This window comes from Rhineura floridana, chromosome 14, assembly GCF_030035675.1.
Source record: "Rhineura floridana isolate rRhiFlo1 chromosome 14, rRhiFlo1.hap2, whole genome shotgun sequence".
In the NCBI taxonomy this organism is placed as follows: domain Eukaryota; kingdom Metazoa; phylum Chordata; class Lepidosauria; order Squamata; family Rhineuridae; genus Rhineura; species Rhineura floridana.
The window spans coordinates 11,989,023-12,014,786 of NC_084493.1; the positions used below are offsets into that span (position 1 = coordinate 11,989,023).

A 25,764-nucleotide genomic window follows, 5' to 3' on the forward strand; every position below is an offset into this window, starting at 1 on the left:
CTTCCCAGTATTTTAGGGAACATTAAAAAGCTCTACAGAGAGGCAGATTCATGGGTTATATTTCATTACCTATTGGGCTGGTTTTCCTGAACAAATGGGTAGCAAGTAATCAGGTAGCTGGGAATAGGAGCTGGTTCCATGCCATTAACACCTCCACTGTCAGTAGGTAGCGCCATAGGCATCATCTGTGAATCCAGACCCTTCTTCTGAGGAATGAATGGTTCTACTTCAGCAGACAGTTTCACATTCTGAAGAGAAAAAAAAACACCTTAGCATGGTAGGGAACATAAACACTGACAACCAGGAAAGTGTTTTAGGTATGTGTTAGTCACTAGGCTGTATTTTCATTAAGTTTACATTGTTACGTCTCTAATCAAAATTATTCAAGCAAGATTTGCATTTAAGTTCAGTAATCCTAAGGCTGGAGGAACTCTACACAAACTCTACAGAATGCAGATGTTTGCAGATCAGTTCCTTCTCTATTTTGACCCTTATTGCAATAGGAATTGTGATCCTGACATTACTAAAAGTCATTTTACCCTCTCAAAGGAACGTTATTTCAACTACGAAAAGACCCCAAATGGGTGAAAATAATGTTTCAACATTACAAAAAACAACAACCCTGCAGGTGTAAAAGGCTCTTTCCGGATGCAACAATAACATCTTCTACAAGCAAGGTCCTCTCTCCTCCTTGGGCATGGTTGCAAGGAGGTGTTGGGAAGCTTCTGTTACGGATTAAGTGCAGTTTGTCATGACATCCAGACTTCAATAGTTGAAATAAACCAGCTACATAACCCATGGTTTGAAGCTGCTTGTTTCAACAAACCATCGTTAGGAGTAACCAGTTTGCCTGGATTTGGATGTCAAGACAGCTTGTGGTTAATCTAAAATAGAACAGAAAGCTTCACTGCTCACAGCCACACCAAAGGAGAGGAAGAGCATTTAAGCCCAAAGCTTACTGAGACTCTTTCCTCTTTATAAACCAGGGCCAATTTAAAGTGTAAAGTGGCTTAGGAGCAGTTTATCTGAAATATTGCCTCATCCTACATATGCCTACCTGAACCTTAAGATTCTCTTAGAGGCCATCCTCTAGGTCGCCCTCAACAGGTGAAGTGAGGCAGGTGAATAGCAAGGAGAGGCACTTTTCAGTAGCAGCACCTCAGCTATGAACAGCCTCTCCAGAGAGGTTCATATAGAGCCGTCTTTATGATATTTTCAGTGTCAACTGAAGACCCGTTTATTCACTCAAGCTTTTAAACTGTTTTAAATCTGGGATGTAATTGTTTAATGTCTCAATGCAAAGGTTTTTTTGCTATCTTTTCCTGTTCACTGCTTATTAATTATTGCACACTATGTTTTTTATATTTTGTTGTAAGCCACACAGGGATTCTTTAACTGACTAACTACTACATAAATCTAATAAATAACAATAATGATTATAGTAATCCATAGTCTATTGCTATGTGCAATGTGTGTTTCTTTTTCAGGTTTAGTTTGAATGAAGTATGGCTTTTGATTTCAGAGTGATCTTTTTTTTATTATTCACTGTTTTCCTTTCTATCAGAGTATAGATTACACAGGGACCTTAAACCAACATGCACACTGATGACACTATATAACAATTAGTACTTACATATTCTATTGTTTGTGTTAAGATATTTGCTTTCAAAGCACAAGATTTTAAGACTTACATGACTTTCATTCAGATTTTACAGAATGTATGGAATAGCTCATTACATATGTCTCCCTCTGACAATTACAATTCTCCCAAGACATTTTACAGAAAGGCACCTTTGTTTTCAATATAAAAGCTACTGTATTCTTTAGCAGCTGCAGAGACAGAAGATGGCACTAGCAGGAACAGACTGGTAAACTTTGTCGTATAGTAACAGCACTGTGTTTAATCTTTAGACTACAATATACAAAAAACTTGTAGCGGACATTCATTATTACCCATTAAAACAGAACCCATGCTGTCCCTCTAGCAGCACAGTGCACATGGTTGAAAACACCTTGTGTAATTAACACAAGGCAGATGCATACAAATTACGTTTCAAATACAAAATAAAGTTGGAAATACAGCTGGAAAAGGATGCAGCCTGGTTATAACAGCAACCTTTTATCTTCACACAATTTGGAAAAAAAAGTATGTTTTTAAATTGAGAATCTTTAGCCAACAAGCACATAAGAACTTACACTTTGCCTATTTTAAGAGTACTTTCGTAAACACAGACGTGGCTGTGGCTACAATTAGAGAACTCAACTCAATGCAATCTTAAGTAATGGAGAATATGCTAGTTGACTAGTAGATAGCAGGAGCAATCTTACGCAAAGTTATGTCTTACTTTGGGACAGGTTGATAACTCAAGACTTTTGATCAGTGATGGGATAGTAAATTTTCCACTTTTAGGACTATATGCATTAACATAATATATGAACATAATAAAAGTTATATTGGACAAATGGAACCAGCACAATACTAGTCAAGTCCAAAGCAAACTTTTCTTCAGGAGCCTATCATAGGAAGCACATATTTAAGTAAGCAGCACTGCAGGCATGCTAAAATTAGTAAGTTAATAATTTTCAGCATCTTCCTTTTTGTCCCTTAGGCTGCAGTACTAGACTTACTAGAGAGTTGGCTCTATGGAACTCCAAGGGGCTTAATTCTGAGTAAAAATGTGTAAGACTTTGCTAGTAAATCTAAACAGTTTAAGGGGAATGTAAGCTAATGAATTGTCATATCTTAACATTTTCATTGGAATATCTTTAAATATAAATTTCCAAGTAATGTTTTAATATGAATATTTAAAACACACTAAGTCTATGGCATTATTTTTTTGACCGTCTCATATTTCATTGCAACTACTTTTGGTTATTGGGGGAAATGCAGACACTGCTTAGTGAATGCAAGTCAAATATACATGCTAAATCAGACCTCCACTTACTTAGGGGAGCAGAAAACTTTCCTATTCAGTTTTCTGGCAAACACACAGCACTTTTTCAATCTGTTCCAGCTTAAGTGTCAAACAGAACATTTTACAGTTCAGCGTGCATAACTTACTTGTTTTTAAAAAAAGAGCATCCATGCTGCTTAATAATCTGAAATTTAGGTGAATGAAAGGGGTTTGTTTTTTTGCAAGATACACAAAACAAAGCAAATTCAGACTGGGAAAGAGGGGGAAATGGGCATACCAAGACATGCAATCCTGTGAACTCTTACACAGGAATATCGACAAAACAGTATTCAGTGTATCCATTAGGAGAATTATTTTACAATCAATTCAATACTGCTAATATGAATTTTTATTTTTACCCTGCCCTTTTTCCAAAACTGGAACTCAGGGCGGCTTACAAATAAAAACTACACATAGGTAAAAAAAACATACAAAAATATACAATTAAAATAGAATTAAACTATTCATAACATTAAAACCATGAAACATACACTTAAGATACTAAGACAATTTAAAACATTAAGAATAGGCTTCAGGCCTGGTTTTGGCACTGAGACAGCCTTGGTCGCCCTGTTTGATGACCTATGTCGGGAGAGAGACAGAGGGAGTGTAACTCTGTTGATTCTCCTTGATCTCTCAGCGGCTTTTGATACCATCGACCATGGTATCCTTCTGGAGAGGCTTGCGGAGTTGGGAGTTGGAGGCACTGCCTGGCAGTGGTTCCGCTCCTACTTGGCAGGCCGTCTCCAGAAGATAGTGCTTGGGGAACATTGCTCGACACCGTAGGGTCTCCAATGTGGGGTCCCGCAGGGTTTGGTTCTGTCTCCCATGCTCTTTAACATCTATATGAAGCCGTTGGGTGCGGTCATCAGGAGTTTTGGAGTGCGCTGTCATCAGTACGCTGATGACACGCAGCTCTACTTCTCCTTTTCATCTTCTTCAGGTGAGGCGGTCGATGTGCTGAACCGTTGCCTGGCCGCGACAATGGACTGGATGAGAACTAACAAGCTGAGACTCAATCCTGATAAGACTGAGATGCTGTTGGTGGATGGTTTCTCCGATCAGATGGTGGATATATACCCTGTCCTGGACGGGGTTACACTCCCCCTAAAGGAACAGGTTCGTAGTCTGGGAGTCGTTCTAGACTCTTCCCTCTCACTTGAGGCTCATGTAGCCTCGGTGGCACGGAATGCGTTCTACCAACTTCGGTTGGTAGCCCAGCTACGTCCCTATCTGAGTAAGGAGGACCTTACATCAGTAGTACATGCTCTGGTAACCTCGCGTTTGGACTACTGCAACACGCTTTACGTAGGGCTACCTTTGAAGACGGTTCGGAAGCTACAGCTAGTGCAAAATGCGGCGGCCAAACTGCTAACAAGAACTAAGCGGTCTGAGCATATAACGCCTGTGCTGGCTCGCCTGCACTGGCTTCCAATACGCTTCCGGGCCAGATTCAAAGTGTTGGTGTTAACCTATAAAGCCTTATACGGCGCGGGACCACGATATCTGTCGGAAAGCCTCTCCCGATACGAACCGGCTCGTACACTACGGTCTACTACGAAGGCCCTCCTCCGGGTCCCGAAGCATAGGGAGGCCCGGAGGGTGGTGACGAGATCTAGGGCCTTCTCAGTGGCGGCCCCCGAATTGTGGAACAGTCTCCCCGAGGAGGTGCACTTGGCGCCGACACTATCATCTTTTCGACGCCAAGTTAAAACCTTTCTCTTCTCTGAGGCATTTTAATTGTAGTTAAATGTTTGTAATTTGATTTTAGATTGTGTAGTTTTTATATGCTTGTTGTATTAGATTCTGTAATTTTATTGTATTTTATGTTAACCGCCCAGAGAGCTATTGCTAGTCGGGTGATATATAAGTTTAATAAATAATAAATAATAAAAATAATAATAGAACAATACAACAGACCTTATGAGGCCCTACCTTTAACATCTTCTAGTCCAAAAAAGCCTGTCGGAATAAAAAAGTCTGCCTGCTGACAGAAGGATAGTAAGGAAGGGGCCATTCGTGCTTCCCTAGGAAGAGAGTTCCAGAACCTGGGGGAAGCCACCGAGAAGGTCCTATCTCGCGTCCCCACCAATCGAGCTTGCGAAGGTGTTGGGACTGAGAGAAGGGCCTCTCCTGAGGATCTCAACGCCCGGGCAGGCTCATATAGGGAGATACGGTCTGACAAATAGCCTGGACCTAGGCCATATAGAGCTTTATAGGTCAAAACCAGCACTTTGAATTGTGACCGGAAACAAACTGGCAGCCAGTGGAGCTGTCGTAACAAGGGGGTTGTATGGTCCCTGTAACCAGCCCCAGTTAGCACTCTGGCTGCAGCTCTTTGTACCAGTTTAAGTTTCCGAACAGTCTTCAAAGGCAGCCCCATGTAGAGCGCGTTACAGTAATCTAAACGGGATGTAACTAAGGCATGCATTACTGTAGTCATATGACATCTCAGCTAGGTAGAGATGAAAACAACTGAAGCACATGGCAGATAACACATAACTTGTTTTTATCCAAACAGATAAGCTACAAAACATGGGATTATGAATGTACAATAGCACTATCATTTCACAAACGTTCAGGTACCTACATTAAATACCCAACAGCTTTTTCACATGAACACCTATTCACAACTTTCTGACCCGATTCCCTCCTCCTACACTGTGTTTAATTAGCTCAATGCAACTGCCAGGATACCTCCCCACAAATTTAGGGTGGAAGTAATATAAGAAAAGCAGCTCAAATTAAACACGGTGTTACTGCTTCAATTACCTGCTAAACTGGGTCAAATATTTTCAGGAATAGGATGCAGCTCTACAGACAATTAACTGGGAGTAACTTCCACTGAACACAGGGATTTGCATCTGTATAAACATAGGATTTGACTGTATGTTTGTCTTCCTAAGCACAATTACTTGGGTGCAAATCCTGCTAGGTAGCAGGGATTCGAGTTATAAGACTATCAAAGATCAATCATATTTAATTTTTTTCTTTATAATCTAACTACTGAAGTTTGTTATCTGAGGATCTGTAATATTTGGATTTAATTATCAGAATACTACTACTCCCTAGCTACTAATATTACCCAAGTCTATTTTAAATAGTTTAGAATATACTATTAGAAATAACTGCATTATAAAACTCTGTAAGAGCCTATCCTCTCCAACCTTGATTTCACCAAGGCAGATGCCTGGCCCTACATTAGAAGATATGTTACCCAATGCACATACTCTCAAGAAGAGAGAAAGCTACTGAGATTAGAAATTGGCCTGATTCACATGTCAGCCCAGTAGAACAGGGGAGGAGCAAAGTGGCCACAATATCCTCTTCTGTAGCCCATGATTTCACACTAAGCCATCGTTTCTCTTAATGGGACAACTTAAGGTCAATGTGACACCATAAGAAACATCTCTTGCAACTTGTTCATGTGCAGAACGGGCTGTTAAATTTTGCAACCTGTTTCCTAATTTTAATATAGGGCACTTGCGGCTTTTAGCATACTTGTTACGTTTGTTAAGAGCAAATGATTACCTGTCACTAGTTTGGAAGTATTTTCATAATGAGAAGTGATATCATTTAATGTAAAACAAATAAAAGAATATGTCATCCACATTTCCGCATGTTACTCTTAGTTTTACAGAAAATTCAAATAAACTGCAAAAAGACAGAAAAGATCATGACTCCAAATGGATAGGACAAACAATTACAAAGCATTCTCTACTAGCATATCTCATAAGCATTTTTTAGTGTTGCACAAAGATATGTAGGAACACTGTTCTAATCTTCTAAAGGAACTTCAGTTGTCACCCTTACCTGTACATTTCTGGGCCACCAAGCACCACTCGTCTCTCTCAAACATTCATATTGTTTGTGAATTTGTGACTGCAGTGGCTTCTTTGTTTTTACACTTTTTAGTTATGGTTTTTATATACACCACCTCAACTTGGAAAGGCAATTCAAAATATTTTATAAATAAATAATAAGTTTAAAGGTCAACACAAGTTCTGCATTGTCTTTCCTTGCATTACCTTACTTGGCCATTGGGAAAAATGAGAAATCAAAGCATCATAATATGTAATCACTGTAGCAGGAACTCATCAAATAATTTATTCTAGAGTGGTTTTACTATGTTTATTTACTTGGAAAAATGTATAGACCATTTAATTTTAAAAAAATCTATGTGGCGCATGTAATCAAATAATCATCCACAAAGATAAAATCAGCAACACTTAAAAAAAACAAATATAAATTACAAAATTGTATGTCTATGCAGGCTTGCAGAAATAAAAAAGGTTTTCAGAAGTCAGCTAAAACAATATAGGTATTATAGAACTGTTTGGGACTACATTAGAGTAAGGGCTCAATCCAACTGCTATCTACATGGGGCTCAGGGGACTTGGATATGGCTCCGCCAGCAGAAGCCCCTCATCCCAGCTCACCCACGGCAGAGCCAAGACCCAGCCAGTTCAGCTGGAGGTCTGCCAAGGAGGCCTAGCCTGGCGGAATGGGAGCTGGCAGAAGGCCTGAAAAAGGGATGTTCTGAGGACTTGTTGGAGGAAGGGCTGAGGGGGACTTACACGACATCGAGGTCCCAGTTGGCTCCCTCCCATGGACCTTCATCACAGCAACACGTATGCCAGGAAAAGGGGTAGCGGAAAGAAATCTGTATTTTCTTCCTTTTTGCTGTGCCATCCTGGCACAGCCAGCATCCTCCCCTCCAAGAGGCCTCAGAGTGGCAGCTGAATGTGGTGGCCCCTTCTGCTAGCTCCACTTCCTCTGGCTTTGCTCCCGCCAGCCTCCAACAAGTTGGAATGGTCTGCCTACAGTTACGTGAATGACCCATTTAAAAAGTTCTCCTAACTTATACATAGTAAGTTACAAACAAGGGCAGATCTATATAGACTTTCTTTCTTTAAGGAATTATTTATTAATTAAATTTATATCCCACCCTTCCTCCCAGAAGGAGCCAAGTGCAGCAAACAAGCAACAAAACACTAAAAACATACATAAAACAGATTAAAACAAAATAGCTTTGCATGCAAGTGGCCATAAAACATGACACATTCTTTTTCCTGGTATGGGAACTTAAATCCTAAAAACAGTTATGCATTATAGCTCTCATATGGTAACACAGGGATGGTTGTGCATAAACCGGCTACCAAGTCCAATTTATTTTAGCATGATTTATTTCCCAGTAGATGTGCTGAGGATTGCAATTGCTAATCCATAAACTAGTTAAGCCAAAGCATTTGAATTCAAAGTGATTTAGTTCCATGTTAGTTGACCGACATCACAGTTCTTGCGAGTTTGAAGTGAACAGTTTATTTTGGATTTGCTCCCTTAAGTGCCGTTCCCCTATCAGGCTCCTGCCCAATCTTGTCTTTGGTTCATGACATCTGTCATGAGCCAAAGTACAGAGTAAAGCAAGTGACACACAAGAAGAAAAAACACCTTGGTTTCAGATAATTTTTAGTCAGGATTTCCAGACTGAATACTAGAAGTAGCTCTCTTTCCTCACTTCATTTGGCAGACAGGTGGCAATTCCACGCACACTTGCTTGGAATTATGTTCTGCAGAAGTCATAATTACTTCTTTCTGTGTAGACATGCACTGAGCTATTAGTGTAGCCAAGCTCTCAATCTGTACAGCAAATAAGGTTTCCAAGTTTTACACCAGAGAAGGGGCTGAGAAAAACAGGTAGCTTCTTTGGTAACAGGAAGGGAGGCATCATGACAGTTCAGCCAATTCCTTCGACATTTAGGTTTTTCCTCCAGATTGTCACCTGGCAACCATAATGATCTTGTGAAGGCATGGGCTTGATGCCCAACCATACTATGCAGCAGACCAATTTAAGAGGACTAAAACCCACAATACCCACCTACATCCTTTTGCTCCCGGAAGAAAATGTTGGACAAATTTTATGGGAACATAGAAAAACTGCCTTCAACCAAGTCAGACCACTGATCCATCTAGCTTACTACTGCCTACACAGACTGACAGTAGCTCTCCAAGGTTTCTCAGAGTCTTTCCCCTGTACTACTTGGAAATGCTGGAGAGTGATCCTGGGACCTTTTGCACTCAAAGCAGGTGCTCTACCAAGCATTTGAAGTGAAAACTTCCCCTTGAACTGTGGGTCTGTCTCCAGCTTTTCGCTCTTCATACCTATCCATGCCTAAATGATGGCATCCTGAAAAGAACTGAAAATACAGGAAGATATTAGAAGAACGCAATGAGGCAGTAACAATTTCATGAGGTTAGCTAAAGACTACTCACAATCCTTACTAATTAACTACAACATCTTACCCAACATGGTTTAGCAACAATTTCTTAAGAAACTATTTTAACTGTATTCCTAGAAACAACAGGCAACACACACACACAAATCCATGTTAAAACACAAGAACAACCCAGTATGTAACCCGAACAGACATATAAGTAACAATTATCAGACTTCTTAGTGATTATCAGAGTTAACTTAGTGAGACAATAGTCAAGAAATCAGAAGAAGGCTAGGACTGGGGAGGGCAGCTATGGCAGAACTAGAGAAGGTCCTCAAATGTAAAGATGCATCACTGAACACTAAAGTCAGGATCATTCAGACCATGGTATTCCTGATCTCCATGTATGGATATGAAACTTGGACAGTGAAAAAAGTGGGTAAGAGAAAAATCAACTCATTTGAAATGTGGTGCTGGAGGAGAGCTTTGCGCATACCATGGACTGCGAAAAAGACAAATAGTTGGGTGTTAGAACAAATTAAACCAGAACTATCACTAGAAGCTAAAATGATGAAACTGAGGTTATCATACTTTGGACACATCATGAGAAGACATGATTCACTAGAAAAAATAAGCTGGGAAAAACAGAAGGGAGTAGAAAAAGAGGAAGGCCAAACAAGATGGATTGATTCCACAAAGGAAGCCACAGACCTGAACTGACAAGATCTGAACAGGATGGTTCATGCTGTTGGAGGTCGCTGATTCATAGGGTCACCATAAGTCATAATCGAAGGCACATAACAACCACCTTAGTGATGTTGTAGAAATTCAGATTTATGAACATATGAAGTTGCTTTATATCAAGTCAGATCACTGGTTCATTTAGTCTGGTAGTGTCTACTGAGCAGCTCTCCAAGATCTTATGTAAAGGTCTTTTCAGGATCTATGGCCTGAAATCTAGGCTGGCTCCACTGAATATGGGCCTTGTAGTCACTCCTTCTTCCTGTCGCTCCCCTTTCTTCTCATACATACACATATAGAAGCAACAAATGGGCTGACATGCCTGGGGCTCACTCCTCTCCCCAATCCCTTTTGTATGAGAATATATGAACAGAAGCAGCAGCTATTCTTCTCACCACAGGTTACCAGCATTGACTCATTATCTTTTTTGGAGAGCACCTCAAAAAGAATATCGAAAAGGTGCAGGGCAACCAAATCATCACAGAGCTAGAGCAATTCTCCTAACGAGAACGCTTGGGGGGGGGAAGACTTTTAGTTTAGAAAAAAAATCAAATGGGGGGGATATGCTAGAGATATACAAAATCATGCATGGTGTGGAAAAGATAGGGAGATGTTTTTCTCCTTCTCTCATAATGCTAGAACCCAGGTTCATCCAATGACGCTGAAGGATGAGAGATTCGGGACAGACAAGAGAAATAATTTTTTCACACTGCATATATTTAAAATAACAAATTCACTTTCACAAGATGTGGCAATGGCCACTAACTTAGATGGCTTTAAAAGGAGATTAGGTAACTTAAGGGATAATGGCTACTAGGGATGCTACCTCCAGGATCAGAGGACCCATGGCTCTGAATACCAGTTACAGTACTGGGAAACAAAAGTGAGTGTTGCCCTCGTGTCCTGCTGCTGGGCTTCCCATATGCCTCTGTATGGCCACTGTGATAACAGGTTGCTGGACTAGATAGGCCTCTGGTCTGATCCAGTGGGGCTCTTCTTACGCTGCACAATCTTCTTGCTGAGCATACACGCTGTGCAATGGAAGGGATTGAGTAAATGAACCTGGATGGGTAGAGAACTGTGGATTTGCTCTTTCCAAACTCTTGATTATTCCACTCCAATACTAAGAGCCCCCTCAAGCCAGCCCAGGCACTACGGAGACTGATTAGATAACTCCTAAGCCTGGCCAGTAACTGAACCAGGTGAATAACTTACCTGTGGGCTCCACAACCATCTCACTTGAAGCACCGACACTATATCCTTCTCTCTCCACAACCAAGGTCTGCCTGAGCTCCTTTTAAGTTGCCAGAGAGTGAATTCCAGATCTTCTGCATGTAATCTAAGCAATGGCCACCCCAAGTTCTATGTTGAACTACAAGTGTTGCACAGGAACGGACATCACAAAATACATAAACACTGAAATATTACTTTTAATTTATAATTAGGAAGTTGATATCGGTTGGACCAATTTGTAGCCTGAAGAGGAGGTCTACTGCAGACAAAAGATAAAATTATTGTCCTGCTACAGTTAGTGATCCAGTTCGGATGAACATTTCTCACCTAAATATACTGCAATACACACAAACCTTTTGCCCACATGTGACGCCCCTTCATGGCATGGCTCGATAACCCAGGAAGTCTCTAATTAACCACAGGTTCCAGTTTAGTTTCCTAGTTCAGGTGATATGGGAAACTATGTTAGAGACTTAGAGGCATACAGTAAAGGGAGAAGCAAATGCGCAGCTTACAAGGGCAAAAATGTGTTAATATCTTGGCTTAGTAAGCTATCTGAATACAGCCACTATCTGTTTGCCCTCTGCCTAAGGGGCAAATTACATATTACAAGCAAATGTGTGTTCAATGAAACGCTATTTCTTGTCAACTGTTTTTCCACTCAGAATGTACTCCACCAGCTGCTTCCTCCAATGTTTGCCCTTTGGAATCCTGCAGAAGGAAAGGTGTGGGGCAGGGGGAGAGTGAGAGAAGAGAAGCCCAATTTTGTGATAAGAGCCAGCTTGTAAGGAAAAGTACAGTAGGGCCCCGCTTATACGGCAGGTTCCATTTCGGACCCCCGCCGCAAAGCAGAAAATGCTGTAAAGCGGAACCCCATTGACTTTAATGGGCTGCGTCGCACGAAAATGGTGCAAAATGTCACAAAAGGGGGGAAACCCTTTAAAATTGAAAATGAAAGGTGCCGCATCAGCGGAACGCCTTAAAGCGGAACGCCGTAATGCGGGGCCCTACTGTAGGCACTCCTCTGCTCTAAATCAAAGCTTTCTGCAAAGAAAAAAATGTTGTTGCTTCATTTATATGTCAATGTGAGTCATATATAGTTTGCCCCTTAAAAAATCAATACCTGAAATTCTCAGGGCCAAATTTACCTCTCTGAATTGAGGAGACGTGTGGAAAATAAAGTGTAACAATACCTGGTTGCTGGTGGCAATTCAGCTTTATTAGAAAATTTAATCTACTTTAAGAAAGAAGTGGAGGGTATCCCATTCTCTCCATCAAGCAGGTCAGTGATCAGGGCTTTAGCCTCAAAAAAACTATGAGAGAGGTGCCTCATACTCCTTGTTTTTCCCTTTTGCACTCCAAGGATGCAGCTAAGTTCTCCTGCTATATTTGCCAACCTAATTCTTTCCAGTCCAATGCCAGGAAGATGGTAATTTGTCCACATTATCATTCCCTCCCTCCCTCTTCAGGTTCTAGGCTTGAGTACTGATACAGCATGGAGGGGAAGTTCTCAGTTCAAACCTCACAAAGTGGCATTAGACAGATCACTATTCTTCCATCACCGGCCACCCTCCCAAATAATTTACAATATGGAACGAACAATACTGGTCTACCATGCTAGTTTTAAGTGTTACTGAAACAATGCATGGCAAAAGCTTCTTGAGCCATTGATATTTCTATCTAAGGAGCTCATTTTTATCCTCACAAAAACCCTCTGAGGTAGGTTAGGCTAAGAGACGGTCTGGCCCAAGGTCACCCAGAAAGCCTTGTGGATGGGTGGGAATTTGAACTCTAGGTCTCAGAGGTCCCAGCTGAACATTCCAATCACAACATCACACTGAAATATACTTTCAATCTAGTATTATTATTAGCTATTATTACTTCCTCTAGCTAGCACTACCCATTCACCCTTCAGACATCAATAGCAGGCAACTTAATCTTCACCCCTTCCACATGTACACACACCCATAACTATGCATAAAGTACCTATAACACCATTTGCTCATGTTCATCACTCGCTCTCCTTGCCTTTGCCTCCTTTAACTTTCTCTCCATAGAATTTAGATGGCAAGTTCCTTGGGACAGGGAACCATATTTTTTTATTTTAAGTTTTTGCTTATTAAAACTTGTAAGAACACCCCTTACACGTCGAGAACAAGAGCGTTGTACAAATGAAAAACGTCTCCTTACAGAGCTCCAATAAATTTTTTTTAATCCCTCACTGCCTGCCCTGTCAAGATCACTTAATCCCTCTCAGCCTGCCCCTCTTCCCCACTCGGGGTGGGTCTACGACGCAGCCTCACAGCGCTCGCCTCTCCACTCCTTCGTTATCGGGTCAGGAAGCATCCTCTCCGTTTGTTTAAGTATGACGGCCTTTGTAGGCCACCTCACAACATAAAGCTCTCTGAGCAGCTTACAATAAATAAGACCTACAGTCAACACACACCCAAAAAACAAAACTCGTCAACACCCCCGAATTTAAAAAATAAAGAAACCCTGAGAAACCCAGATGACACAGATGCGTTTCTTTAGCCCCTTTACACTCATAATGCCACACTATTAGAGATAGTTCCCCCCTTCCAATTAGGCACCCTCTCACTCGCCTCATAGGCGCTACGGCCCAAACAGACTTCCTCTCAGGATGGGGAAGCCCCCCCCTCTGGTCCACCCCCCACGTTGCCTAGCAACCCCTCAGTCGGGGAGGGAGACTAGAGGGGGATGTACGGTGGGCTCCTTTCCCGGGCTCCTCCCTACCTGGCCACCGACGGCTTTGTCCATGGTTCCGGCGCCGAGACCAGAGAGGGCCGGTGCCACTCCTAGTAGGCACAGAGGGAATAGCGGGCCGCTTCCCCCATGGCTCCCTTTTCCCCTTCACTGACCGGCTTCCGTTCACCACCCGGCGCGGCAGCAGCTGACGCGGCTCCCGAGCAAGACCCGGCTACGCCACTATCGACGGCTTGAGATGGAGGCGAAGAATAGGAGGGGTGCAGCAGAGAGGGAGGGATCATCTGGGACGGAAACCGGCAGGAGCCACGCGACGCACGAAGCGTTCTTTAAAAGAGGACGCTCTCCGGAACAGGACGGGTTGCCGCCCATCTCCGCCGCCGTTGCCAAGCAACGTCGGGCCTGCCGAGCTCCTTTACTGACCAGCTAAAATCCAGGGGGAGGATTCGTGGTGGAGGCGCTAGTAGTCTGAGCTCCTAATTACAGTTTTTAGGCTGTAATCCTATATTAAAAAAAAAACACGTCCACGTGAGTAAGGCCCATTGTGCACAGTGGGGCTTAATTCTAAGTAGACATGAAAAGGTTTTGCATCGTTCAACGGCTTTAACATTACCTAAAGTGAGCTGTCGTTGACCTGTGTTACGCGACACACAGTGCAATCCTATAGTATGCATGCTTACTCGCAAGTAAGGCCCACTATGCTCAATGGGACTAACTCCCACCCGGTAAGTAGGTATAAGATTGCAGCCTCACGACCCAGGCCACATTCACACCATACATTTATTCCATTATTATTCCACTTTAAACAGTCACGGCTTCCCCCAAGAATCTGGCGAAGGATAGTTTGTGAAGGATGCTGGGAGGTGTTAGGAGACAATCCCTCTTCCCAGGAAACTCTGGAAATTGTAGTTCTGTGAGGAGAATAGGGGGTGTGCTGGAAGATGAGACCCTCAGGTCAGATGGCACTTAGTGAGCTGCTGGAGAAGAAGAATGGACAGGAATGAGTACATGATGCAGCTGGGTCAAAGCCGAAAGGAAGCCCAGAGGCTGATGCGCGCAGATGTGAAAGGAGAGTCCGGAGTTGTATGACTACACAATAGGAACATGGAATATTAGAAGCATGAACCAGGGAAAAATAGAAATTGTCAAGCAAGAAACGGAATGTGTTAACATTACAATGCTTGGCTTCAGTGAATGAAAATGGACGGGAATGGGACATTTCCAACCAGGCAACGACAAAATATTTTATGCAGGAAATTATAAATGAAGACGAAATGGAGTTGCTTTAATAGTGAGAAGTGATGTAGCGAAAGCAATTAGGAGCAATAACTCAAGGTCCGAGAGAGTGATATATCAATGAGATTAAATGGGAAACCTATCAACATAACCATAATCCAAGTCTGTGCTCCAGCAGCAAATAAGAAGAGGAATTTCAGAGATTTTATGCAGAAGTACAGGAAGAAATTGATCACACACCAAAACAAGATGTTCTGATAATCATGGGGGACTGGAATGCAAAAGTAGGGAACAGATAAGAACTAGAAATTGTGGGAAAATGGGGTTTAGGATGTAGAAATGACGCACAAGGACTTGCTGAGTTCTGTGAAGTCTAATTTGTTTCTTGTAAACACCTTTTTTGAGCAACCAGAAAGACGACTGTACATCACCATATAGGAATCAAATTGGTTATATAATTGGAAGCAGAAGATGGAGAAGTTCCATACTTACTGCGAAAACAAGAACAGACTGTGGTACAGATCATGAGCTGGTAATATCGAAAATCAGAGTACAGCTAAAGAAGAACAACAAAGCAACCATAATGCCAAAATACAATTTAAATAACATCCCAGAAGAATACAAAGATCAAATAAGGAACAGATTTGAGGCTTTAAACTTAGTTGTTGGAGAACCAGAAGAACTATGGAGTGAAGTCAGAGACATTATCAGGAAAGAATGCAAAAAGACATTGCCTGTAGTTTAAAAAAGAGAAAGACCTCAGTGGATGACTGAAGAAACTCTTAATATGGTTAAAGAGAGAAGGAAAGCAAAGGCAAATGGAGATGAAAACAAGGTTAGAACCCTAAATGCAAAAATACAGCGACTAGTACGTAGGGACAAAGAACTATTACAATAATTATATAGAAATAGGATAATAAAAAAGGTAAAAAAAGAAGCCTATTCCAAAAGACTGGAGAAATTAAAGGGAAATTTAAAGAAGAGTAGGGATATTGAATAATCAACGGGAATACACTGGCTGACCGAGATAAAATAAAAGGAAGACGGAAGCAATACACTGAAGAACTATATAAAAGAGATGCAAGGATGACAGATTCATTCACAGAGGAACCGTATGATGAAGAACCAGAAATTTTAGAATGCGAGGTGGAAGCTGCTCTTAAAATACTTAGAAGAAACAAATCACAAGGAATAGATGGCATACCAATTGAGTTGCTACAAGTTACTGAGGCTGAAACTGTCCAAATTTTGACAAAAATTTGTCAACAAATATGGAAAGTAAAACAATAGTCCACAGACTGGAAACGTTCAATATACATCCTAATTCCAAAGAAAGGGGATCCCAGGGAATGCAGTAATTATCGAACTATTACTCCTAGCAGAAACCAGTAATGATTTGAAACAAATGCTGTTGAAAGTTAAAGAGGAAAGCACAAAAGCAGGACTTTAGCTGAATGTCAAAAAGACTAAAGTAATGACAACAGAAGATTTATGTACAGTAACTTTAAAGTCAGCAATGAGGACATTGAACTTGTCCTTGGCACAGTCATTAACGAAAAACGATACAATAGTCAAGAAATCAGAAGAAGGCTAAGATTGGGGAGGGCAGCTATGAGACAACTAGAAAAGGTCCTCAAATGCAGAGATGTATCATTGAACACTAAGGTCAGGATCATTCAGACCATCGTATTCCCAATCTCTATGTATGGATGTGAAAGCTGGACAGTGAAAAAAGTAGATAAGAGAAAAATCAACTCATCTGAAATGCAGTGTTGGAGGAGAGCTTTGTGCATACCATGGACAAATAATCGGTTGTTAGAACAAATTAAATCAGAACTATCACTAGAAGCTAAAATGATTAAACTGAGGTTACCATACTTTGGACACATAATGAGAAGAGAATAATTTCACTAGACAAGACAATAATACTGGGGAAAAGAGAAGGGAGTAGAAAAAGAGAACCAAACAAGATCTGGATTGATTCATAAAGGAAGCTACAGACCTGAACGTACAAGTTCTGAACAGAGTGGTTTATAACAAATGCTATTGAAGATCAACGATTCATAGGGTTGCCATAAGTCATAATGAAGGCACAAAACGCACACATGTTTAGATGATTAATTGACTGGAGCAGCAGGATTTGTTTTGGAATGCTGTCTGCTATAACACTTGTACTTTGTACTAAATCTTTTGGTTAATATTTTGGTTGTGTATATGTATGTATATTTTCTGATTTAGTCCATATCTGTGTAACTTGGGGGAGGTTAGGTTTTCCCCCTCTTCTTAATTTCTTCACAACAATTTTTTTATTCATATGTAAAATTACACAACTGATTAATTGATCAAAACATATTTTATTTATTTGTTTATATTCTGTCAGTTCATACAATATAACATGGTGTACAGCAATATATACAATAAAATATAAAACACCATAAAAACAGTAAATTACATGACTGGTAACAGCTCAGCCCTAACCATACCTACTTAGAACCAAGTTCTATTGAAGCTGCAAGGCAGCAAACCTATATCCAGTTTCCTTGGAGTAATCACCACTGAAATCAGTGGAGTTTACTTCTGAATAGATATGTATAAGATTGCACTGTAAGATAGCTTTGTTCAAGCAATTAGCCTAGTTTTCATGTTTATATTTTCATGCCCAATATTAATGTTTATTTATGTTGTGTATGTTTACACAATATCTGGGATTGTGTATGTTAACTCTACACAATATCTGGGACTGAACAGACTAAAAGATCCAATTCAATGCATTTATTTGGAAGTAGGTTGTAGTGATTTCACTGGGGGTGATTTGAGATAGGAGTTTATTGTGGAATTGGTGGTGGTTATCATACATGCATTTTTACAGCGTCCACATAATATTAATTCTACAACCCTACTTTCGTTTGTTCCTCACCTGAGTACAACCTAGCCATTTCATTTCTGGAGCCCAAACAATATGAGTATGCCTATTTCTACCAATTGCTGTTCACTATAAGACACATTCAGATTTCAGCAACCCAATTAGAAGGAGCTGCTCTCTAAAGATCACACAGTACATGGAGGTGGGGGATTACCTTGGAGACTATAATAGTACATACATCAGGCTTTTAAAAATAAACTAATAATGCAGACTTCCTTATCACTGTTGTTGGAGCCTTAGTCAGGTAAGGCTGGTAACATTTACTGTTGTGCACTTCCTAGGGATTTTTTTTTTTTTAAAAAAGATGCACGTACACAGGTACAGAAAACCCACACGTGCCCAGAATAGAAAATAGTGGAGGGTGAGGGAGAAGGAGAAACTTGCAAGTAAATACTTTAGCCATGTAACATGGTGGTAAGCTTGTTCATTGAAATATAAAGTATTCACTGAGTCCTGTAGAACAGCTCTTCCTAGTAAATATGGTTTGTTAGTGTTGCCACCTTTCAGCCTAGCAAAATTAAGGTCAATCCAGTCATTCACTGCATCAGTGCACAGATCAAATGGCTTTTTATTATCTTTAATTTATTCTGCTCCATCAATGCAAATGATCCTTCCCTAAATAAGCAAAGATAAATAGATCGCTGCCCCAAGGAGCTTACAAGCCCAATGTAAATTCTGGGGGAGACAAGAAAGGATGGGGGAGTGAGAGATAAGTGCAACAAATAAAAAGAATGGTGGAATGGGAGAGAAGGATGGATGTGAGCAGATGCAGTTACATTTACTTGGCCTTTGTTGTTGGAGTTAAGAGTTAAGCAGTTGAGCTAAATGCTTAACAGAAAAGGTAGTACTACCACAATGGGTATGTAGTCATATTGGGTTGTATTCAACTATGTCCTATGCAGAATACACTTACTGAAATTAATGAACCTAGGTTAGTCATGTCCATTAACTTCAGTGGGTCTCCTCTGAGTAGGACTAGCATTGAATACCACCCCACTATTTTAAATATTAAATGTGGAACTGGGAAATAGATAATACATCCCTTATTGTCATTATACTCAAAAATAGTATTTTCTATTTTCACAGTACAGATGGATGATAAAAAGTCACTAAGCATTGTATTTCCACAAAATAATGTACTATTATTCCTCTTTGCTTTTAAAGCATATCTACTATTGCTTTTGGTTGTCTCTGGAAGCTTCTCCCAAATATATTATTAATGTTCGGGGCAAGAGTAAATAAAGTTCATGTGAACATGCACAATTATATTTTCAGTAATAAAATGGACATATTCTTATTTTTGAGCAACACTAGTCAAAATGGTTACTGTTTGCTGACCTCGGGTGAAGAATAGCTTATGTTTATAGACACATCCCTTTCATGTTGTATTGAGATCCAAACTGATATCAGATAACCCAGATTACTTATTTGAAATCACTCTCAGTAATAGGCCTGTTACTCAAAAATGTTACATGTGATAAAGCTTTAAACTTAGAATTCAAGACTGGAATACCCATGACAGACCAATGGTCAACTACTATCAAGTTTAGTGACAGTGATCAAATTCTTCATTAGAATATACATGATGAACATATATGGCAATTATAAAGTGAGTCACCTCCTGTTGATCACTTCTCTCAATTAGAGGCTACATTTATGATTTATACAGATAATACTAACCCAGAGAATGAGAATGTACATGCTGACTGAATTTGCTACACATAGCCACTAGTATTTTTACCCAACCTTAATTTTTTTAACATAGTCTGAAATATTAAATATATGTAAATACATATATATTTGTCTTGGGAACTAGTATGAAGCAGTCCAAACCCCACTGGATGAACAATGGTGCACTAGCCTAGCCTATCACAATCCTAAATTTTTATTCATAAGATTTTTAAATGAGTATTTTAAAATTATTTTAGAAAAGAGTACATCTTGTGCTATCACGCTTGTGTCCTATTCATGGGATTCCCATAGACATCTGGTTGGTTGGTGTGATAACAGAATGCTGGACTAGATAGACTTTTGGTCTGATCCAGTAGAGTTCTTATCTTAATGAATTAAAACTAATTAGTGCAATTACTCTTTTGGTCTCATCAGAAGAGATGGATTGTCGCTCCTATTCAGATTCAGGACTGCCCATGTGGAAAGATGTGTTATAGGGAAAACAGAATCAGGACCTTGGAATGCACCATCTGATAGAATCAGTTGTGTGAATATCAAGAATCCTAATCATCTGGAAGAGGAAACTAAGCCAGATCATCAGTGCAGGGAAGATCCTTATGTGCAGCACTATGAATGCAGCCAACTGCTGCATGAGAAAATCTGTAAATCAGGGATGAAGTGGATATGGTGATTTTTTGTTGTTATGTGCCTTCAAGTCGACCACGACTCATGGCGACCCTATGAATCAGTGACCTCCAAGAGTAGGATATGATGATACTGTTCACAAAAGAAAGTCTTTGATGGAAACACATTTGAAACCCTGGCTTGGGGGGAAAGTAGCTGGGAAGAAGACACAAGAAAGGGAACAGTTTAGCTACTGTTTTCTCACTTGCTAATTCTTTCCTTCAAATTGCTCCCTCCTAGTACCGCTTTGCAGAGGAGAAGCATCCGTTAGGATTTCTAGACAAGAGACAGTGTTGGAATGTGTAGCTCCACCTTGAACAATCTAGATATCTTTATCAGACAGCAAGCAAAACCTGAAAGATCAGGTGACCAGCAAATCACTTCAGAATATTTGTGTGTTTTTTATTTTTTAATTAATTTATTTAAACATAAACTCATACAAACAACAGAAATATTAAATTAAAAAACAAATTAACAAATTTCAACATTACATTTCATATTTCCACACTTCCATACATTCGAGTGTTAAATTGGGCCTTCCATTTTTACTGTACTTTAAATCAATTGCATATTTATTTATTCTAATATTTTCCTATTTGCCTTCACTGGATTATTTCAGGGAATGTGTGTCAAATCTATTATTGACTATTCCATATCCAGGAGTATGCTATAGACATTATTGGGCTCCCATCCTGTTCTCTTATGAATCTAATAAAATCAAACCAAGCCACTGTGAAGTTATGTCTCAAGCCATCTTTATCTGTTAGCTTGTCCAACAATGCTATATCCCATACCATAAGATACCAGTTTCAGAATATTTGTTTACTTTTAAACCCACATCTCACCTTTTCCAAGGCAGCTTACATTTATAACACAGAAGAGCATCAACCCATACAAAGATAAGCCAGTACAAAGTCACACACTTACAATGACCCAACAAACTAGGATGTTTATCCGATCCACTGCTTTGAGGATCAAGCTGTTAGTTTTTGTTTACCTGACCAGAGATACTAACCCTAGCTTCTTTTTTTTAGGAAGAGGTTTGAGGGAATGGATTTACATAACCATGTTTTCTACCAAGGTGTTTTTTTTAACAGTCATTTTGTGGTGGCTATCCACATGCACATCAGTCACACCACATGCACACCAGAGGTTTGGACCAGTGAACTGAACACGTGAAAATACCAAGTTGCACATGGGGACTATATACAAATCACCACAGAAGGGGAAAACCATTTACTTACAGAGCACTCTAGCTCAGTAATCCTTACAATCATAATTTGAGAGCAGTCTTATCATCCTCATATGGCAAAGGGAGGAGGAAAGCTGAGGGAGAGGTTTGCTAAGGCCACCTCTTGAATTAATTAATGAGGGAAAAATTGAACCAGGGACTTCTTGGATCACTACCCTGCACCTGCTCTTTTAGGGGTTTGCGTTATTGGTTACCTGCTGGGGCCCATGCCTCAGTAGGGAGCCACAGTCAGTCTCTGGAGTCTCCTTCACCCCCTGCTTGCTGCTGTTTGCCTTCTCAGAGTGAACATGCAGAAGGAAGCATGAGAAGAAGCAGTAATCTCCATCTTGTCCTTTCTCTCTCTCTCGGATGTGTGTTTTGGGCCAGAGGGAGAGACATAGAAATGGGTAACGGCAAGGAGGACGTGGCCCCGGTCAAGAATGGGGAAGAATTGAAAATGGCCATCTCTGATTTGAGGCCCCCTCTTCTAACAGTGAGCTTTAGTGGGCTTATCTGGCTGTGGTGGCAGCACTCAAAGCAACACTGGGCCTAGCCACCCACAATGCCCCAGAGCAATGCCAGGATTGAGGGTATTGTGAAAAGTTGAAAGGATGTCTTGTTCCAGCCACCTTGCTAAGCCGGAAAATTTTTTAATGAGAGGCCAAGACAGGTAATGGCAGAAGGCCCTGACAAGGTGCTGGTGTCTTGACAGCTGCCCAAAGGTTCCAAGTGCTGAGGCCAACCCCAGCTGAGAGCAATTTACCTAAGAGCCTCCCCAACCTTGCACTTAACATGCATTGAAGTCTAAAAAATGGGGGTAGTTGTTCACAGTCTCAGAGGGTCTTAGACCCTTTACATTTTGGGGAGCAGGCTCCCTACATCTTCAGCATTCTACAAGACAATCAGCATGAAGTGTGTTAGCCACTGAGAGGAGTCTTCTAACATGCTTCCTTGCCCTTTCCTGCTGATTGGAACCAATCAGAGTGAAAGAAGGTGAGTCAACCACTGAGAAGATTCTTCTCAGTAGCTAACACTCTCTGCTTTCATGCTTATTGCCTCCTAGGGTCATCTGTTGTTGTGGGAGAAGGCATTAACAAGGATCTCATTCTCAACCCAGGAGGAGGGAGGGGATGTGGCTGTGACTATCATGAAGGGACCCTGCACTTCTGAATTTGCCACTACACTACTGCTAAAAAAGCACTTTTAATGTGAATCTACACTGACCTTCCTCAACCTGGTGCCCTGCAGATTTTTGAACTACAGCTCCCATCAACCACAGCCACTGTGGCCAATAGTAAGGGATGATGGGAGTTGTGGTCCAAAACACCTGGAAGGCACAAGACTGAGGAAAGCTGATGTACAGCATGAAGTAAAAGAGTAAAATGGCCATGCAGGAAGTAGGAAGTGTTATTCCAGAAATGTATTTTCCTTTTTGTGATTATTTCCTCATGGGATTTCGTTTTCATTCTCAAGGTCTGTTTGGTTCAATTCTGTTGGCATAATTACAAAGGAGGAAGCTGGTGCTCTAAATGCAGCTCACAGAGTGACTGACTAAGCAAGTCTTGTGCAATTTAATTAACTTTGGCTACAATTCTAAACACACTTACTAAGGATTAAGCCTGACTGAAGACAGGACATGCTTCTGAGTACACAAGGTTGTGCTTTTACTGCACATGTATGTATGCTGGTAATTAGTGTAATAAGGAGATGTTCTCAGGTCAGTAAGACTGTGAAATGACCTGACTTGGTTTGGATGCAAGTTCAAAGTTAATAATTTCATTATGCTTGGAACACGTCTTGGTGAAATTCATAGCACTTGCATTTTCCCCCCACTGAGAAAACATTACTGGTAATCAGAAGTTCATAAAAAGGACCTGGTTTCCTTGGGGATGGGATGTTTCTATTTACTCTTTACCTTTTGGCTTTACAGAGCTCTAGTTCACAGCTGGAGTGCTGTGTTTAGTTCTAAAGCAGTGTTCAAAAATTTCATTCATTTCATTGGCGATCACTCGTGGCCAAGTAAAATTGTCTTCCAAGATAAGTACTTTAACAGTGGGTCCTTAAGTGACTGTGCAGGCCAATTCTGGATCCAAACAGCCTCCCACAGTGAGGACATAGGTTTCCAGATGGAAGATGGTCACGATGAGGATTTGTTTGGCGTGCCTTCCGCTTAGCTCGTTTGTCCCGTTCGCCCTGTATTCATGCTTCTTCGAGGTCCGTAGCACCTTTGATAACAGCCGACCTCCATTTGTGACATTCATGGGCCAAGACTTCCCAGTTATCGATGCTCATGTTACATTTTTTTAGATTCGCTTTAAGAACATGTTTAAACCTCTTTTGATGTCCACTGATATTCCGTTTTCCATTCTTAAGTTGGGAGTAAAGTAGCTGCTTTGGAAGACTGTGATCAGTCATTCGAACAACACGGCAGGTCCAGCGAAGTTGTTGTTGAAGGTTGAAGGTTGATGCGACAACCAGCTAAGGGTACCAAACAGAGCCAGAAGAATTTTGAAGCACGAAGGAGATTAAAATGTATAAAAGGTATCATTACCTGAAGATAGAAACTATGGGGCAGTTTAAGATGAGCTGCAAACTGACAACCAAGCACAATCCATTGCACATTGTCTACATTCCAGTATGGGTCCAATATGGAACAAAACCTCAGGATCAAGTCTGCTACAAAGAGAGACCTCGTTGTCTAATAATGGTCTTGGGATCTGAGCTAGTGCCAGAGTGATGCCAGTCTGAACACCACCACACTACTGCTGGGTTGCTTGATGTTTGTTGTTTTTTTAGTAACAGAAGAAAGCACAATTCTTCACCTTCTTACTATTGGCAGCTGAAAGTGGAAATGTAAGCATTTTCACTTTTGTGAGACTTAAAACATTTTTAAGCCTCTTGTGCAGCGTTTATGTTAATCTCTGACCATTGTTAACATAGCGTTGCATAGTGGTTAGAGTGTCAGGCTAGGACCTGGGAGACCAGGGTTCAAATCCCCACTCAGCCATGAAGCATGCTGGGTGACCTTGAGCCAGTCACCATCTCTCATCCTAACCTACCTCACAGGGTTGTTGTGAGGATAAAATAAGGAGAGGGAGGAGAACCATGTACGCCGTCTTGAGCTCCTTAGGGGAAAGATGGGATATAAATGCAATAAATAAACGTGAAGCAGAGGCATTTGTAAAGCAAATAAGCATTTTCTCCAATACAGGTTTATATTCATGTCAAAACTATTGACGCAAAGAACATGTGTGTCATACAGCCCAGTCCTTAATATATTTACTCATAAGTCTGTTCCTCCAAGTTCAAAATATGTACTTCCTATTAGTACAACCTCAAATGTACTTTCTGTTGTGGCAGGAGGCTGGATTAGGAGATTACTTAAAAGGCCTCATAGATGTCTTCCAACTGCTATGATGCTACAATAATTGTAATGTTTTGCCCCTTTAGAAATCCCCCCATCTGTTCCAGCGTCTGCAATAAAACTGTGTATCCAAAATCCATAAACTTATATACAGATGATATCAAGAATACAGAAAACACTGCAATTTAAGAAGAGAGTTGTATGAGTCATTAATAAATGTGGGGTTGTAAAATATAATCAGGGAGATAACCAGGATTAAAGGCTTCATAATTTTTCAAAGCAAACACTGTACACCTCTGTAATCCATACTTCAGTCCTTTGTAACATTGCTTTGCCATATTCGTGCATGTTGTACTTTGGTTGGGAAACAACCTATTTAAAAACCCAGTCACTGATGTTCTCCTTAGAAATGTGGGAGAACCCGTCCTCCCAGCCAGAGAATCCAGTGAAAAATGCCCACTACAAACGGGACCTGAAACAACTGCCTTCTTTGTAATGGCCATCAGGGTTTTCAGTCTGGAATGCAGTTCAGCTCGTTAGGAATCCTACTCCTAAGTGGTGCTGACTGTTGAGTTATAGCCTCTGACATTTTTCTTAAGATATTTGCTTGGTCGTATTTAAAATAAATGTGTTGCTATAATGAAAATGGTCATTGTACAGTAAGCTTTTATGATCCAGAAATACATGCCCACAGAAAGGTCACTTAAAAAAAAAAGGCTATTTATTCAGGCTTTGTTAACAATGCAGTTCTTCAGAGCTCATTGTGTAGTGCTTTCTAGTCTGTT

The 25,764-nt window shown here is 40.7% G+C and overlaps 1 protein-coding gene across 3 annotated transcripts in view; it reads right to left on the reverse strand.

The window, feature by feature from the left end:
* SECISBP2L (SECIS binding protein 2 like) overlaps nucleotides 1–14,199 on the reverse strand; it is a 42,895-nt gene extending 28,696 nt beyond the window's left edge. Inside the window, exons 1-2 of one of the 3 annotated variants that reach the window (XM_061595181.1) lie at nucleotides 14,026–14,199; nucleotides 70–248 (exon numbers count right to left, since the gene is read on the reverse strand). In XM_061595181.1, coding sequence (XP_061451165.1) covers nucleotides 70–248; nucleotides 14,026–14,154 — 308 coding nt within the window. In that variant the 5' untranslated portion in view covers nucleotides 14,155–14,199. Of the gene's footprint in view, nucleotides 1–69; nucleotides 249–13,900 lie in introns of all 3 variants that reach the window. The other 2 variants (XM_061595180.1, XM_061595182.1) reach the window with 2 other exon arrangements.
* Nucleotides 14,200–25,764: the final 11,565 nt, after the last annotated feature.